Source organism: Babylonia areolata, chromosome 23, assembly GCF_041734735.1.
Source record: "Babylonia areolata isolate BAREFJ2019XMU chromosome 23, ASM4173473v1, whole genome shotgun sequence".
Classification (NCBI taxonomy): domain Eukaryota; kingdom Metazoa; phylum Mollusca; class Gastropoda; order Neogastropoda; family Buccinidae; genus Babylonia; species Babylonia areolata.
Genome location: NC_134898.1, coordinates 4794136 through 4813305, shown reverse-complemented (window position 1 = coordinate 4813305; position 19170 = coordinate 4794136). Strand labels below are relative to the sequence as shown.

The 19170-nt window shown below is 42.8% G+C and overlaps 1 protein-coding gene across 11 annotated transcripts in view; it reads right to left on the bottom strand.

Annotated features, from left to right (window-relative positions):
- Positions 1-19170, bottom strand: part of LOC143297920 (dystrophin-like) — a 477394-nt gene that overhangs the window by 26105 nt on the left and 432119 nt on the right. For all 11 annotated transcript variants that reach the window (XM_076610493.1, XM_076610497.1, XM_076610494.1 and 8 more), the window contains 6 exons: positions 18438-18546; positions 14970-15130; positions 8097-8231; positions 6138-6268; positions 4880-4974; positions 1811-1871 (listed from right to left, as the gene is read on the bottom strand). In XM_076610493.1, coding sequence (XP_076466608.1) covers positions 1811-1871; positions 4880-4974; positions 6138-6268; positions 8097-8231; positions 14970-15130; positions 18438-18546 — 692 coding nt within the window. The remainder of the gene's footprint in view (positions 1-1810; positions 1872-4879; positions 4975-6137; positions 6269-8096; positions 8232-14969; positions 15131-18437; positions 18547-19170) is intronic.

The window sequence follows — 19170 nt, the reverse complement described above, 5'->3', positions numbered from 1 at the left end:
TGGGCCCTTCCCCCACATTCCTTGTTACAGGATTAAAAAAACAACAACAACAACAAAAAACAACAACAACAACAAAATGTCTGAAAAGCATTACATCATTTTTACACAGTTCAAAACAATATAAAAACGCATTTACAGTAATTAAAGAAAAAAAAAATCCAGTAAGTATCTGATTTTCTCATCCCACACACACACACAAAAGAAAAAGCATCCTAAAGCTGTCCAATTATCCACCCCCTAAGACCCAGAGAGAGAGAGAGAGAGAGAGAGAGAGAGAGAGAGAATGTGAGAGGCCAGAAGGAAAAAAAACCCCAAAGGACTGATCACCAACACAGAAAGTTAGCAAGAAAGAAAGCACAAAAAGAAATGAAAAGAAATAAACCTATAGAAACAAAGAGAGAAGAAACAACAGATGGAATGATGAACACAGAATTTCAGATTGAGTTTTTTTTTTTTTGAAGCAATATAGCCAACGGAGATGACTATCCCAGGAGGGAGGGGGTAGGTACCTATCTAACACTACACTGACACCACACGCACACAGAGACACAGACATGCACACACATGATAACACACACATACACAAAGAAAAAAAACAACAAACAACATCTCAATGCCCAATTACACAGAAATGCAAACATACATTTTTCTTTGGTTTTTATTTTTGGATACCCAAGGTCACACAAACTGATTAACAAACAACAACAAACAGAACCAAACCAAACCAACCAAACAAAAAAGACGCTAGTTTCTGAGCCTTTAGGCAGCTTTACTGTTCCTGAATATTCCATCACTGCCACTTGCAGCAACCAGGATGCAGACATCTCCGACAGATCAGTGCCATCAGTCCTTCTGTCCATCTCCCCAGGCTGAAGACAGCTATTTTCTCTAACCCTCCCCCCCCCCCTATCCTCCCCCATCACCATATGTCCTCCTGTCCACCTCACAAGGCTGAAGACAGCTGTTTTCTCTAACCCCCCCCCCCCATCACCATATGACAGTCAGTCCTGTCCACCTCCACAAGCTGAAGACAGCTATTTTCTCTAACCCCCCTCCCCCCTCACCCTCACCCCCCTCACCATATGACAGTCAGTCCTGTCCACCTCCACAAGCTGAATACAGCTATTTTCTCTAACCCCCCCCCCCCCCCCTCACCATATGACAGTCAGTCCTGTCCACCTCCACAAGCTGAATACAGCTATTTTCTCTACCCCCCCCCAACCCTCCCCCTCACCATATGACAGTCAGTTCTGTCCACCTCCACAAGCTGAAGACAACTATTTTCTCTACCCCCCCCACCCCCCATGCTCCGCTGTTCCCACACCCCATCACCATATGACAGTCAGTCCTTCTGTCTACCTCCCTAGGCCAAGACAGCTATTTTCTCTACCCCCTCCCCCCCCCCCCCCCCCCAAGCACCACCCCCCCCCCCCCATGCACCCCTGTACCCTCACCCCATCACCATATGACAGTCAATCTGGTCCAGACACTGTCATCTTCACTGAATGACACAGTGCATGGATGAAAAGAGAGGGTGGAGAGGGACAGAGAGAGAGGGAGAGAGAGTAAGAGAGAGAGAGAGAGGGGGGGAAGGGAGGAGAGAAAGAGGAAAGGAGAGGCAGACAGAAAGACTGGCAGGAGAGGGAGAGTGAGGAAAGGGAGAGAGGGAAACACAGTGAGAGAGAGAGAGAGAGACAGCAGTGGTTGGAAAGAGAAAGAGAGGGGGGTTGAGGAGAAAGAGAGGGAGGGAGGACGAGGAAGAAGAGAGGGGAACAGACAAGACAGAGAGAACAAGGTGAAGAGCTCTCACTTGATGTAGTAAGGCACTTTGTTTCCAGCCACCGCTCGCTCCCATGGGCTGTCCACAGAAACTGCACACACACACACACACACATCATCTGTAGTTAAAGTTGTTGTCAAATAAACCACTGTATCCACAAAAGAAACACACACACACACACACACACACACAGATACAAACAACTGCACATTCCACCATCAAAACTGAGCTACCTTTTGCCCTCAACTGTCACTTGTATGAATAGATATCAAATTGCCAACACACACTGACACACCTGATATCACTTTGAGAAGACAGACTTCTTCTTCTTCTTCTTCTGTGTTCACTCGTATGCACACGAGTGAGCTTTTACGTGTATGGCCGTTTTTACCCCGCCATGTAGGCAGCCATACTCCGTTTTCGGGGGTGTGCATGCTGGGTATGTTCTTGTTTTCATAACCCACCAAACACTGAAATGGATTACAGGATCTTTAACGTGCGTATTTGATCTTCTGCTTGCATATACACATGAAGGGGGTTCAGGCACTAGCAGGTCTACACATATGTTGACCTGGGAGATTGTAAAAATCTCCACCCTTTACCCACCAGGCGCCGTCACCGTGATTCGAACCCGGGACCCTCAGATTGACAGTCCAACGCTTTAACCACTCGGCTATTGCGCCCATCGAGAAGACAGACAATAAGACTGCTACTATACAGTCACACTCACCGACAGACATACACACACACACACACACACACTACCATTACCTTTTGCTTTGTAATATCACTTGTATTGAGAAGACATTAAACCAGTGATTATATTGTATTTGTATTACTCTTATATCACAATTAATTTCTCTGTGTGAAATTTCACTTGGTTTTCCTGGGGATGGTGAACTGCTACAGTGAGAGCACCACCCATGGTTTTTGTTTTTCCCCACTGACTGTACATGTTTTTGTTATCCTATTGAAGTGGGGTTTTCTTCAGAATTTAGCCAGGGGACAACCCTTTTGCTGCCGAACGTTCTTTTTACATGTGCTATGCATGCACAGACTGCACACAGAACCTCTGTTTATCATCTCATCTGAATGAATCAACTATATCCAATACAAAACACTCACACACTCATACAAACACACACACATACACACACACACACACATGCATAGCAGGTGCTGGTGCGCACACTGTTCATCCATCATACCCCTAACAGCCCAGTGACAGGCTCAGTGATTAACGCTGCAGTGTTTAATACGCTGGCACAAACCGGTGTTACATCTGACATTGCTCCCCCTTCTGTAGGTTCCCCACGGGATACTTCAGAAACCACTTCCTGTAATTCTCTGAGGAACCCTTTAGGATCTTGACACGTCCCCTGAGGAACCCTTTAGGATCTTGACACGTCCCCTGAGGAACCCTTTAGGATCTTGACATGTCCCCTGAGGAACCCTTTAGGATCTTGACACGTCCCCTGAGGAACCCTTTAGGATCTTGACACGTCCCCTGAGGAACCCTTTATGAAGGATCTTGACATGTCCCCTGAGGAACCCTTTTGGATCTTGACATGTTCCCTGAAGAACCCTTTAGGATTTCGACAACTTCCTCTGAGGGAACCCTTTAGGATCTTGACACCCCTTTAGGATCTTGACACGTTCCCTGAAGAACCCTTTAGGATTTCGACAACTTCCTCTGAGGGAACCCTTTAGGATCTTGACACATCTTAAGGATCTTGACATGTCCCCTGAGGATCCCTTTAGGATCTTGACACGTCCCCTGAGGAACCCTTTAGGATCTTGACACGTCCCCTGAGGAACCCTTTAGGATCTTGACACACCTTTAGGATCTTGACACGTCCACTGAGGAACCCTTTAGGATTTTGACACACCTTTAGGATCTTGACACGTCCCCTGAGGAACCCTTTACGATCTTGACACACCTTTAAGATCTTGACACGTCCACTGAGGAACCCTTTAGGATCTTGACACGTCCCCTGAGGAACCCTTTAGGATCTTGACATGTCCCCTGAGGAACCCTTTAGGATCTTGACACATCCCCTGAGGAACCCTTTGGGATTTTGACACACCTTTAGGATCTTGACACGTCCCCTGAGGAACCCTTTAGAATCTTGACATGTCACCAGAGGAACCCTTTAAGATCTTGACACATCCTCTGAAGAACCCTTTAGGATCTTGGCACACCTTTAGGATCTTGACACGTCCCCTGAGGAACCCTTTCGGATCTGGACACGTCTTTACAGGGGTTTTGTGACAGGTATTCAAGTACAAGTGATGGGGGAAACAAAACAACATGGGGTTGGGGGATGGGGATGTGTACTGAAGCACTTCACTTCACTGAAGTGGTGTTGGGGGGGGGGGGGGGGGGTTGATTTGGGATATTACACCGGCAATGCATTCACCAATACATGTTCAACTGCTTGATGGTGTGATGTATTGGAGAAGGTCAATAGTCTACCTGGTTGAATGCAGGACAATTAATTGCAGTGCTTCCTCCTGGGGTTTGGGGGGGGGGGGGGGTCTTGTTACTGGTTATTGTGTGTGTGTGTGTGTGTGTGTGTGTGTGTGTGTGCTTCTCTGCATGTGTGCATACATATCTGCAAATGCGTTTGTGTGCACAGATGTCTGCATGCATATATATATCCTGGCATGTTTGCATGTGTGTGTGTCCTTCTTTGTGTGCATGTTTTTTTTCTTCTTGTGTGTGTGTGTGTGTGTGTGTGTCTGTGTGTGTGTGTGTGTGTGTGTGTGTGTGTGTGTGTGTCCTTCTCTGTGTGCATATTTTTTTTTCTTCTTGTGTGTGTGTGTCTGTGTGTGTTTGTGTGAGTGAGAGAGAGAGCGTGTGTGTGTGTGTTTTTGTGTGTGTGTGTTTGTGAGCAAGCTTGTGTGTGTGGGAGGGAAAGAGAGAGAGAGAGACACAGAGAGAGAGACAGAGACAGAGACAGTGAATGTGTTATGTTGTGTGTGTGTGTGTACATGTGTGTGTGTGTGTGTGTGTGTGTGTGTGTGTGTATGTGCATGTGTGCGTGTGGTTGAGCAGTGTGCAGCAGACAGGCGGAGAAAAGGAAAGGCAGAGTTCACCTGAGAGGAAATGTTGGGAGTTGGGACCGAAGGCACGCAGAGCATCCTGAAGCTGCTTCAGTCTGTCTTCTATAGAGATCTGTAAGGTCTTCCACCTGTGACACACACACACACACATATCAACACACATGTACACACACACACACACACACATACACACACACATGCAGGCACACACACAAACATACACGTACACAATCGTACATGTACACACACACACACACACACACATGCATGCGCTCACACACACGCATGTACACACAAAAGCAAAAAAAAAACAACAACACACACACACGCACAAACACACACACACACACCTACACGCACACACACAAACACACAGTGCTATTGTCTGGCTGTGGAGGGAGCTTTTAGCGCATTAAAGTGCCCCATTAAAAATGCATCACAAACAGAATGAAGGGGGAGAAAAGCAGACCAACAAAATGAGGTCAAGCAACTTTGCAATTACAGACACACACACACAAACATTCACATTCACACACACACACACACACAAAGACACACACACTTTTTCATCTTCTTTTTAACCCCTTGACTGCCACTGATGAGTATGATGATCAGTGAAGGCTGTGACGCAACTTGATATTACAGGTTAGGAGAATGGTCTTCATTAATCATTTGGAAGTCTTTCTCAAAGGACTGCATTGTCTTTGACCACTGAAATGGTCTTCATTAATTATCTGAAAGTCTTTCTGAAAGGACTGCCTTGTTTTTGACCAACGAAATGGTCTTCATTAATTATCTGGAAGTCTTTCTCAAAGGACTGCATTGTTTTTGACCAACGAAATGGTCTTCATTAATTATCTGGAAGTCTTTCTGAAAGGACTGCCTTGTTTTTGACCAATGAAATGGTCTTCATTAATTATTTGGAAGTCTTTCTCAAAGAACTAGTTGCCTAGTTTTTGACCATTGAAATGGTCTTCATTAATTATTTGGAAGTCTTTCTCAAAGGGCTGCATTGTTCTTGACCAACGAAATGGTCTTCATTAATTATTTGTATGGTCTTCACTCTCTATTTGGAATTCAGTCAAAATTATGATTAACAGTAAGAAAGACAATTTGTTTTGTTGTTGTACACTAGGACTCGCACGTTAACCACAAAGATTTCACCTCTTGATATTGCTGTGTTAAACTTTTATTGTAAATTGTGACCCCCCCCCCCCCCACCCCCAACACACACACACACTTGCACATTCACACATACACAAACACACAATGATGACAGAGCCACACTGACCTTGTGTTAAAATCTTCTAATCGTCTGACGTTGACGTGAGACAAAATGACATCAGCTGCCTGTAGGTGGTTAGCTTGCTCGTTGATGTTGTCTATCTCCCCTTGCACAGGGGCGTACCGCACCTGGAAACCCTGAAAAAGAAAAAAAAAGGAAAAAAGTTCAGCAAAGAAACAAAACAAAAGCAACAAAAAACAAGAGAGGCAAGGCCTTCAAGACTCACTTGTGATAAATTAAGTCCCCTAGCATTAATTACAGAGTAATTTCCTTTTTTTTTACTATCTGCACCAAAACGTTTGCAAAATAAATAAAAATTCCATGCTGAGCAAAAGAAGTTCCTGTTTGAACAAAAAATGATAATAATGACTCCTCTTGTTGTTGTGTCAGAATAAGAGGTCAAAGTGCCAAGTTTAGAGAATACAAAAAATATAAATATAACAGTAAATGCAGTTTGCATATAATTAGGCTTCTTTTTTTAAATTTTTTTGTGCCCATCCCAGAGGTGCAATATTGTTTTAAACAAGATGACTGGAAAGAACTGAATTTTTCCTATTTTTATGCCAAATTTGGTGTCAACTGACAAAGTATTTGCAGAGAAAATGTCAATGTTAAAGTTTACCACGGACACACAGACACACGGACACATGGACACACACACACAGACAACCGAACACCGGGTTAAAACATAGACTCACTTTGTTTACACAAGTGAGTCAAAAGAATCAACAACCCCATAAGAAAACCTGAGATTAAAACTCTCCCAGCAAACTGAACATTAACCTGCATGCAGATTGGGACAAGCCTTCATTCTCTATGTTTCATTTTCATTTTCAAGATATGAACAGAAGTGGCTGGCACGGCCAATCCAGAACTGCACTGAAGACATTCGAGGAAGGCCACTGCCAGCATCTTGCAGAGCTCTGCTTGAGAATAGCAAAACAGAGCTGTGTCTGTCCCTGACACAGGAAACGAATGATGAGCGCCCAATGGCAGTTCTCAGTCGGCTCTATCCATGTAGGCAGCCTGTTGTGCAAATGACTGTGTTCGTAAAAGGGTTTAGAACTTGGTCTCTGACCAAAGACATGTCTGCTGATGATGGTACAATGCATTATCATCCTTAGTTCTCAAGAGACGACCATGCATGAATGATACGAATAGTGGTAGTCATTTTATGAACTGTTTTCCTCCTTTTCTCAAGATTCCCAAGGCTGATTCAAAACACAAGAGTAAGAGATAGTCACTTTGAATGTTTACATGTTTTTGCCACATGGACCAGAGTACTGGGTCTGAGGTGGTCTTGCTATTGTCTCTTCCATTATAATAACTGTTTGCAAGGAGTGTATGCATGTGTGTGTGTGTGTTCATTCTTTTGTTTCACGTCTCTCCACAATTGTGATTTTAGACAAAAATCTGTCACCTCCCCCCCCCACCCCGCCCCCCATGCCTTGAATCATCACTACTTTCCCTATTCCTCTCTCCTCAATTAGCATAAAAAAGAATATAGACAAAAAAACAAAACAAAAAAAACCCCAAAAAACAAAACAAACAACCCCCCCCCAAAAAAAACAAACTACTCAACTAGCTAAATTACAACAAAGGCCCAATGGGGCTCCAAATTAAACTCTGAACTATTTCAAACACAAGGTCATTATCATATAAAAAGTTTCTGGTGGAAGCAGATGGAACTGCAGATTTTATAAATGAAAGGTGTGTGTGTGTGTGTGTGTGTGCGCACATGCATGTGTACACGTGTGTGTGTGTGTGCACGCACATGCACGCGTGTGCATATGTGTGTGTGTGTGTGTGCATGTGAGTGTGCACACATGTGTGTATGTGAGTTCATGCATGCATGCATTTGCCTGCGTGCAACATTTGTGTATGTGTGTTAGTGCACGTGCATGTGCGTGTGCGTTCATGAGTGTTTGCATGCGTGCATGCATGTGTTATGAAGCAGGGACAGACCTTGGTGTGGTCAATCTCCGGCTGCAGCTCCTTGATGAGGATGTCGCCCACACCCTGCCACTGCACCTTCTCCCGCTCCGCTGACGTCAGCTGCTGGTCCACCTGGTCCATGGCTTCATGGAACACTGTCAGCTTCTGTAACACCACAGAATAACACAGTGTAACACATGGAACACTGTCAGCTTCTGTAACACCACAGAATAACACAGTGTAACACATGGAACACTGTCAGCTTCTGTAACACATGGAACACTGTCAGCTTCTGTAACACTACAGAATAACACAGTGTAACACATGGAACACTGTCAGCTTCTGTAACACATGGAACACTGTCAGCTTCTGTAACACTACAGAATAACACAGTGTAACACATGGAACACTGTCAGCTTCTGTAACACATGGTGACACATGGAACATTGTTAGCTTCTGTAACACCAAAGAGTAACACATGGAACAGTGTAACACATGAAACACAACACCACAGTGTAACACATGGAACACAGTGTAACACATGGAACACCGTCAGCTTCTGTAACACAGAACACTGTCAGCTTCTGTAACACTGTGTAATACATGGAACACTGTCAGCTTCTATAACACTGTGTAATACATGGAACACTGTCAGCTTCTTGAACACAGTTTAACACATGGAACACTGTTAGCTTTTGTAACACAGTGTGACACACAGTGTAACACATGTAACACTCTCCATAACAAAATGCCATCGGTGAAACAGAATGTAATGGGGTGGGTTTTTTTTTTTTTTAAAGGGGGATTATGTGTAACAATGCAATAGGGCGGGTTTTTTTTTCCAGGGGGATTACCTGTAACAGAATGTAATATGGTGGTATTTTTCAGGGGGATTACCCATAACAGAATGTAATAGGGTGGTTTTTCATGGGATTTTCCTGTAACAGAATGCAATGGGGGTGTTTTTGTTGTTTTTTTTCCCCAGGGGGATTTCCCGTAACAGAATGCAACACGGTGATTTTTCAGGGGATTACCCGTAACAGAATGTAATTTGTGGTTTTTAACTGATATCTTATGTAACAAAATGCAATGGGGTGGGTTTAAAGGATTTTCAGAAACTGAATGTAATGGGGTGGTTTTAAGGGGATTTTCCACAACAGACTGCAACAGGAGTGCTTTAGGAAGATTTTCAAATGTAATGCAATAGAGTGGTTTTTAGGGCATTTTTCACAGCAGAATGCAATTTGATTTTACACAGCAGAATGCAATGTGATTTTACAGAGCAGAATGCAGTGGGACTTCATTTTGCGACAGAATGCAATGAGATGATTTTCTGTGACAGAGAGTGCAACAGTGCAGTTTTTAGGAGGGTGTGTGTGTGTGTGTGTGTGTGTTTTAACAGAATGCATTGGTGCATTTTTCTTTAACAGAATGGAATGAGTTAGTTTTTGAGTTTTCTGTAACAGAACTGAGTATGGTTACTTCTGTAACGTAACGGAACAGGGTAACTTTCTGTAACAGAACGTAACAGGATGACTTTCTATACCAGAACGTAACAGGGTGATTTTCTGTAACAAAATGCTACAGGTTGAAAAGGTGTTACATATCAGTGTTTCAATGATGGAAAAAAAAAAAAAATCTTTCAGACTTGGTATTGCCGCAGTGACAATATCTTTTCAATCCCTAACACGGGTAATATATTTATCACGACTTTGAGGAAAAAAAAAAAAGAAAAAAAAAAGTGATATCTGAGATCTGGGCATCTCTATGAGTTTCAGTTTCCAGGAGGTGTCAAAAGAAGCAGATTGATCCTAAAGTCCAGGTAACAGACCACAAGAGGCTTTAAGTATTAAATCTCCTGAAGCGTCCTTGTAGAGGGGGGAGAGCAGAGACACGGAGGGAGAGTTGTGGTTGTAACGATGGTGCGCTATTTCACATTTTGCTAAAATAAGAACAACAGAAAACCAACCAAATCACATATGCTATTTAACTCATTTAACCCTGTGCCTGCCTGAGATCTGTGCACTGCTGATCACCGTTCTCAGCCGTTTATTTAAACCAGTTCGTAAGCTTATTATTATGCATTAACTCTCTCCATACGAACGGCGAAAGAGACGACGTTAACAGCGTTTCACCCCAATTACCATCATCAAAATATTGCAAGCGGAAGGCTCTTATACTGAAGAGGTGAATGTTGACAAAGAATACCACAATTCTGACGACGGAAGCTAAAGGTTGGGTCATTCAGACACCCACAGGACATCCGAGGGGTATGTATAGAGGAGAAGAGAGGACTGGCCGTACTGAGTGAGTTAAACTGCTATGTGAGGGAAGTAACTCCAACTTAACTACCTTCCTCACTTGTATGTGAAGTTTCGCTCTGAAAATCGAATGATTAGTGTGTTTTTTATCCAGTTTTCCGCATCAATATGGTAAAATGTCAAAGGCTTACTGCGCAGTATGTGCTCAGTGAAATCATGACGGACTCTTGCAGCAAATTCGACCCATATAATGACGGTTTGTCTTATAATTCATCCGATATTTCTTGGGAAAGAGAATGAGATGAAATTAGCAACCAGTATAGAAAAAGTGGCTGCCATTTCAATCAAGAAGATAGCCCACAACCTACAACATAATGGCCAGAAGCTGACATTTTACTATTTCTGTTTTTAATTCAAAGTTACAAGTAAACTATTGCATCTCTTGTCTTGAGATTTCAGCAATTTTGTGTCAAAATTATATTTCAGTAATTATGTGAAGTTCGGTAGCTATTGGTTGAGCGGCTGCTATAAATTTGTGCCTGAAGTGAAGCACCCCTTCCCGTTGATGCAGCCAGGCCAAAACATGCCAGGCTGGGAGGACTGCACAAGCAGAAGACCTTAAAGGGCTGAAAGGGTTAAAAAAAAAAAAAAAAAGAAAAAAGAAAAAAAAAGAGAAAAAATGAAGCCTAACTTATGCATAGACATAATGCAATGGTAAGGCCTTAAAAAGCTACCCTAGGTCTGAAAAAAAAGGAAAGAAATAATCAAGCAAAATAAACAAAAGGTGCTGAACTTTAAACTGTCAATTAAGTATTAAAAAAAAAAAAAGAAAAAAAAAAGAAGAAAAAAAAAGACCCGAACGTTATCAACCAGATGTAGACTCATGGTTCATGTTTCAGAAGAAGAGGTTAAAAAAACAACAACAACACCACAAAAACCCAACAACCAACCAGCAACTGACTCCAAATTTGCTTCAGTAAAACCCAGACAGACAAATTGAGTCCAGCAAAGAGCGGGCAGCTGTTGGACTATTGGCAACAGTTCAAAACCAACCCTCCTCCACCTCCCCCTTCCCCTAACCCCACCCCTCTCAGACAGGCTGACAAATTACCGGCTGACAGAAATAGCACAGCATCATTACACAGCCACAACTGTCTCTCCCTGTCTCTCCTTTCCCACCTCTCCAGGGAGGCTTCAGGAGATTTGATACTAAAACCCCTTGTGGTCTGTTACCTGGACATTAGGAACGGTCTGATCCCCTTACCTTGCTTCATTTTGCTGTATCATCTATCGGGATCTCAACGATGATTAGACAGACAGGAAGACAGTGAATGAACGAAGAGAAAAACACAGTGAATGAATAATGTGATGCAAACCAATATGGTGAACAGGCAATGAGATACAAAGTAAACACAGCCAACAGACAATGACATACAAAGGAAACACAGTAAACAGATAACGAGATACAAAGGAAACATGGTGAACAGACAATGCGATACAAAGGAAACACGGTAAACAGACAATGAGATACAAAGGACACAGTGAACAGACAATGAGATACAAAGGACACAGTCAACAGACAATGAGATACAAAGTAAACACAGCGAACAGACAATGAGAGACAAAGGAAACACAGCGAACAGACAATGAGAGACAAAGGAAACACAGCGAACAGACAATGAGATACAAAGTAAACACAGCGAACAGACAATGAGATACAAAGGAAACACAGCGAACAGACAATGAGATACAAAGGACACAGTCAACAGACAATGAGATACAAATTAAACACAGTGAACAGGCAATGAGAGACAAAGTAAACACAGCGAACAATGAGATACAAAGTAAACACAGTGAACAGACAATGAGAGACAAAGTAAACACAGCGAACAGACAATGAGAGACAAAGTAAACACAGTGAACAGACAATGAGAGACAAAGTAAACACAGTGAACAGACAATGAGAGACAAAGGAAACACAGTGAACAGACAATGAGAGACAAAGTAAACACAGCGAACAGACAATGAGAGACAAAGTAAACACAGTGAACAGACAATGAGATACAAAGGACACAGTCAACAGACAATGAGATACAAATTAAACACAGTGAACAGACAATGAGAGACAAAGTAAACACAGCGAACAGACAATGAGAGACAAAGTAAACACAGCGAACAGACAATGAGATACAAATTAAACACAGTGAACAGACAATGAGAGACAAAGTAAACACAGCGAACAATGAGATACAAAGTAAACACAGCGAACAGACAATGAGATACAAAGGAAACACAGCGAACAATGAGAGACAAAGGAAACACAGCGAACAGACAATGAGATACAAATTAAACACATTGAACAGGCAATGAGAGACAAAGTAAACACAGCGAACAATGAGAGACAAAGTAAACACAGTGATCAGACAATGAGAGACAAAGCCAACACATTGAACAGACAATGAGAGACAAAGTAAACACATTGAACAGACAATGAGAGACAAAGTAAACACAGTGAACAGACAATGAGATACAAAGCCAACACAGTGAACAGACAATGAGATACAAAGTAAACACATTGAACAGACAATGAGAGACAAAGTAAACACATTGAACAGACAATGAGATACAAAGCCAACACAGTGAACAGACAATGAGATACAAAGGAAACACAGTGAACAGACAATGAGATACAAAGTAAACACAGTGAACAGACAATGAGAGACAAAGTAAACACAGTGAACAGACAATGAGAGACAAAGTAAACAGTCAACAGACAATGAGATACAAAGGACACAGTGAACAGACAATGAGATACAAAGGACACGGTAAACAGACAATGAGATACAAATTAAACACAGCGAACAGACAATGAGATACAAAGGAAACACATCGAACAGACAATGAGATACAAAGGAAACAGAGTGAACAGACAATGAGATACAAAGGAAACACATCGAACAGACAATGAGATACAAAGGAAACACATCGAACAGACAATGAGATACAAAGGACACAGCGAACAGACAATGAGATACAAAGGACACAGTGAACAGACAATGAGATACAAAGTAAACACAGTGAACAGACAATGAGATACAAAGGACACAGCGAACAGACAATGAGATACAAAGGACACAGCGAACAGACAATGAGATACAAAGGAAACAGAGTGAACAGACAATGAGATACAAAGTAAACACAGTAAACAGGCAATGAGATACAAAGTAAACACAGTGAACAGACAATGAGATACAAAGGACACAGTCAACAGACAATGAGATACAAAGGACACAGTCAACAGACAATGAGATACAAAGGACACAGTAAACAGACAATGAGATACAAATTAAACACAGTGAACAGGCAATGAGATACAAAGTAAACACAGTGACCAGACAATGAGATACAAAGGAAACACAGCGAACAATGTGATAAAAAGGAAACAGAGTGCTCAGACAATGAGATACAAAGGAAACACAGTGAACAGACAATGAGATACAAAGGAAACACAGTGAACAGACAATGAGATACAAAGGAAACACAGTGAACAGACAATGAGATACAAAGGAAACACAGCGAACAGACAATGAGATACAAATTAAACACAGTGAACAGGCAATGAGATACAAAGTAAACACAGTGACCAGACAATGAGATACAAAGGAAACACAGCGAACAGACAATGAGAGACAAAGTAAACACAGTGAACAGACAATGAGATACAAAGGAAACACAGTGAACAATGTGATAAAAAGGAAACAGAGTGCTCAGACAATGAGATACAAAGGAAACACAGTGACCAGACAACAGCTGTGGAGCAGAGACACAACACTGACAGCAACACGATCACGTCCTGTGAGCCGTCCGTCACCAGAAGAACAATCACTGCATGTCACAACACTGGCAACCTAACAGAACTCTACAACACAACACACACTGAATAAAAAAAAAGAAAAAAAGACCTAAACCAAAACAACCCCCCCCCCGCCCCCCCTCCTATCAAGCAACTTACTGTTGATGACAATGAACTGCGATACACAGCTAGCTAACAATGGCAGGAAGAGGACAATGAACAATACAGTACAGCACAACAGAATACAACACAACACAAAAATTCACGTCATTTAGATAAGACAATAAACCAACGTCCTTTGTGCAGCACGCTCTAAAATAACCCATAGCAGCTAAACGGTTGTCCTAAGCAAAATTCTGTAGAAAACCCCACTCTGATAAACAAGTGTGTATGTGAGCATCACTGAAGCCTGCCTGACTGACTGACAGAGGAAACGAAAGATAAATGCAAAAAAGAAGCGGTCAAGTCGGCTCTACTCAGGTAGGCAGCCTCCTGTACAATGGGCTCCATGTGTTGCAAAGCGTGTAAGAGTCTAGTCACTGACCAAAGATATACACTGAATAAGTATCAATAATACTTATGAGAAGAGAGAACTCAGAACTTGAAACGTTTTTCATGCAAGGATGAAGATTTTAGGAAAGGCCTACATTTCCGATCTGTCCTTGCTAATCTAGATCAGAGAGAAGAAAAAAAATCTTCTTGCAGAAGGGCAGATATGATGAACACACACACACACACACACAGAGAAACACACACACACACACACAGTGGCAGGGAGGCTGATCTTACCTCCAACACTTCGTCCAGACGGCCCTGCCAAAGACGACAGGTGTGGTTCAGGTCGGCCCATCGCTTGTCCAACTGCTGGACCTGGGTTCGGATCTTGCTGATCAGCTGCTGGGCTTCGGCGTCTGTGGAGGATGCTGCGGCCCCCGCACTGCCCCCCTCCTCTGTCACACACAGCCACTGTGGCACTGAGGGTCTGATTGCTGGGTGTGTGTGTGTGTGTGTGTGACAGGGGGTGATGGATTGGGGGATGGGGGGATGCCAAGGCAGCCTGTCAACCATTCAGTTTTGGTCAGGTTTTGTTGTGTGGTGGTTGTGTGGTCTGGAGCATGTGTGTGTGTGTGCGCGCGCGTGCGCACGCGTTCGCGTGCACATATGCATATGTGCGCATGCGTGCAAGTAAACGTGTAAATTCATGTTTTCTGTGCACATGAGCATGCATAAACACATGCCTGTTTCAGATATAATGTCCCAGTCAAAATGAACAATTTCATTTGCAAGCTGGACCTAGTTTACAGGTACAACCAAACTTTTCTGTTTACTATTGATATTTCTTTCAGCCAAAACTTTTCTGTTTTAACTTTTGATATTTCTTTCAACCAAACTTTTCTGTTTTTACCATTGGTATTTTTCATTTCCATATCCACTATGTTCCTCTCCCCATTCCAAATAAAAGCTGGAAATACGTAAGAACTGCATCAGTAAACACACGCATCCCTGATCATCAGAAACTCACCAGCACATCAAAAGGCCGTCATTCAGACACACATTTCAAATCCCCTGCAACAAAATCTCACCACATGAAGGGGTTTGACAGGCCGAGAGACGAAGAACCAATTCAACATAGTGACCTTACCCACGATGCTCTTTATAGCGGCACAGGGAACAATCCACCAAATTTCAGAACCCATTACTGCTTCAGAGCTGTTATACAGTGTGTAGCCTGGTCTCTGCTTTTGGTGAACTGTTCAACCAGTGTATAAAGCTGCATATAATTTACCTTGATTCACACGCCCCCCCTCCCCTCCCTTTGTGTGCCCCCAGACAAAACTTCCATCCCCCTCCAGTGTGCTAAAAAGTACCCCAGGACAGAAAATTCTGTCTGCCTAACTGTCAGAATTTCCCATCCCAAAATAATCAAATTTATGTGAAATTGTTATAACTGGATAGTGTGATCATCATTTCCCTTTCAGAAAAGTATGGTTATGCCTACTTTCTTTTCGTAGTTTGCATGCTGTGTTCTAAGAAAAAATATTACTCTCAATGACTAAAACATCTCTAGTCAAAAAGTAGTCACTGAGCATAAAGAACTGAAAGGGTTAAGAGTGAAGTAGCTGAGTGGTTAAAGCACTGTGCTGAGATTCTGGAGATATGTGGTTTTTTTGTGTGGTTTGAATCCTGGCTGGGCCTGTTCTAGTGGCTTGAGGGTTTTTCTTCTTCGTTTTTTTGTTGTTGCAGTCTCCCAGTGTGTGGGTTGCTTCATGTGCACCATGACAGTCTTTGTTGCTTTCTTTAACTCACTCAGTACGGCCAGTCCTCTCTTCTCCTCTACACAGACCTCTCGGATGTCCAGTGGGTGTCTGAATGACCCAACCTATAGCTTCCGTCGTCAGAATTGTGGTATTCTTTGTCAACATTCACCTCTTCAGTATAAGAGCCTTCCGCTTGCAATATTTTGATGATGGTAATTGGGCTGAAACGCTGTTAACGTCGTCTCTTTCGCCGTTCATATGGAGAGAGTTAATGTGCCAGTAATGTTTGCATCATATAGGTCTTTGGTTTATTAACTCATTCAACCCTGTGCCTGCCAGAGAGGTGTGCGCCGCTGATCGCCGTTCTCCACCTGAGCCCGCCTGACAGGCGTGCGAAGAAATCCGTTTATTTAAACCGGTTTGTCAGCTCATTAGTATGCATTAAACTGCTATGTAAGGGATGTAACTCCAACTTAACTTCCTTCCTCACTGGCACACGAAGTTTCGCTCCAAAAATCAAACGAATAGTGTGTTTTTTATCTGGTTTTCGGCTGCGATATGGTAAAACATTCAAAGGCTTACTGCGCAGTTTAGAGCTCAATGAAATTATGATGGACTCTTGCAGTGAATTCAACCCAGATAATGACAATTTGTCTTATAATTCTTTCGATAATTCATGGGAAAGTGAAGAAGATAAAATTAGTAACCAGTGTAGACAATCAAGTAGATATCCCACAAGCTTTAACATCGACAGAAGCTGACATGTTACTATTTCTTTTTTAAATTTAAAGTTACAAGTATACTATTACATCCTTTGTCTTGAAACTTCAGCAATTTGTGTCAAAATTACATTTCAGTAATAAAGTGAAGTTCGGTAGCTGTTGGTTGAGAGGCTGCTATAAATTTGTGCCTGAAGTGAAGCACCCCTTCCCGTTGATGCAGCCAGGCTGGGAAGGCTGCACAGGCAGACGACATTAACTCTCTCCATATGAACGGCGAAAGAGACGACGTTAACAGCGTTTCATCCCAGTTACCATCATCAAAATATTGCAAGCGGAATGCTCTTATACTGAAGAGGTGAATGTTGACAAAGAATACCACAATTCTGACGACGGAAGCTAAAGATTGGGTCATTCAGACACCCACTGGACATCCGAGGGGTCTGTGTAGAGGAGAAGAGAGGACTGGCCGTACTGAGTGAGTTAAAGGGCTGAAAGGTTAACATGGTCAAAGACTGTATCACATGGTGGGGGAGAGGGGGGGGGGGAACGGTTAGTGTGTGTGTAGGGGTGACTCTCTTACCTGAGAGACAGGAACAGAGATGCCAACACCTGTCAAGTATTTGAAGGAACAATCCGGAAATTTGGTGGGAGCATTTTGAATTTGGTAGGAACAACACTCGGACTCTGAGCCCCATCAGCAAACATACATTTTATCTACAAGGCATACAAGCTCTTGGGTGTACCTGCAACATGATGTAACTGCTATGATTAAGTTGACTGGTCCACTCAATTCAGTTTCAATGTACACGATTAGCCCAGTATCATCACATGAGACCAAGGTTAGTAGTGACTGCCCTGGCCTCGTGATCCATAGGTCTAGAGCATCTGGTTAACTCTCTCCGTACGAACGGCGAAATAGAAGACGTTAACAGCATTTCACCCCAATTACCACCATCAAAATAATTATTGCAAGCGGAAGGCTCTTATACTGAAGAGGTGAATATTGACAAAGAATACCACAATTCTGGCGACAGAATCTAAAGGTTGGGTCATTCAGACACCCACTGGACATCCGAGGGGTCTGTGTAAAGGAGAAGAGAGGACTGGCCGTACTGAGTGAGTTAATGTTACGACAGGAAAGCATGTGACCATGCTATGTAGTTGAATATGAACTCATCGGAACAAATTTGATGTTGCTGTCACATCAGACCAAACTGTGATCGAGTGCAACAAAATACAGCGAAATTGTAACAGTTGGCATCTGTGGAGGAACTGACCTGGGGTGCTTTCAGGGGGGTGTTGACTCTCCTCCCTGAGGTAGAACTTTCCTGCCTCCAGACACTGCTCCACCAAGGGGCGCTTCATGTCCAGCTGGCACTGCAGTTGCTGTGCACACACAGGGTGAACATCCCATGACGGTCACACTCACTGCTCTATACAGTCTCTTATACATACAACAAACATGGTGAGCATCCCATGACGATGGCAATCACTGCTCTGAACAGTCTCTTACACATACGATCTAGAAAACTTGGACACTTTGAGAGGTTTGGAAGCGCTACATAAATGTATATTTATCATCATCATCATCATCATCATCATAATCACATCATCATCATTACTGTATTGTGCTTGATCCTTTCTCCTGGACATTTCAGCATACTGGTACAGGACAGTCAAGGTTTGTTTTTTCTACGACAGGTGCGGACAATACCTTGACCATACCCCGACACTGGGAATGACCATACTCTGACAGGTCAGGCATTGACCTTACCTTGACCATACTCTGATAAGGGAATGACTATACCCTAACACAGGGAACGACTATACCCTGACACAGGGAACGACCATACACTGACACAGGGAACAACAATACCTTGACACAGGGAATGACTATACCCTGACACATAGGCAATGACCATACCCTGACACACAGGCAATGACCATACCCTGACACAGGGAATGACAATACCTCGACACATGGAATGACCATACCCAGATGCACATGGA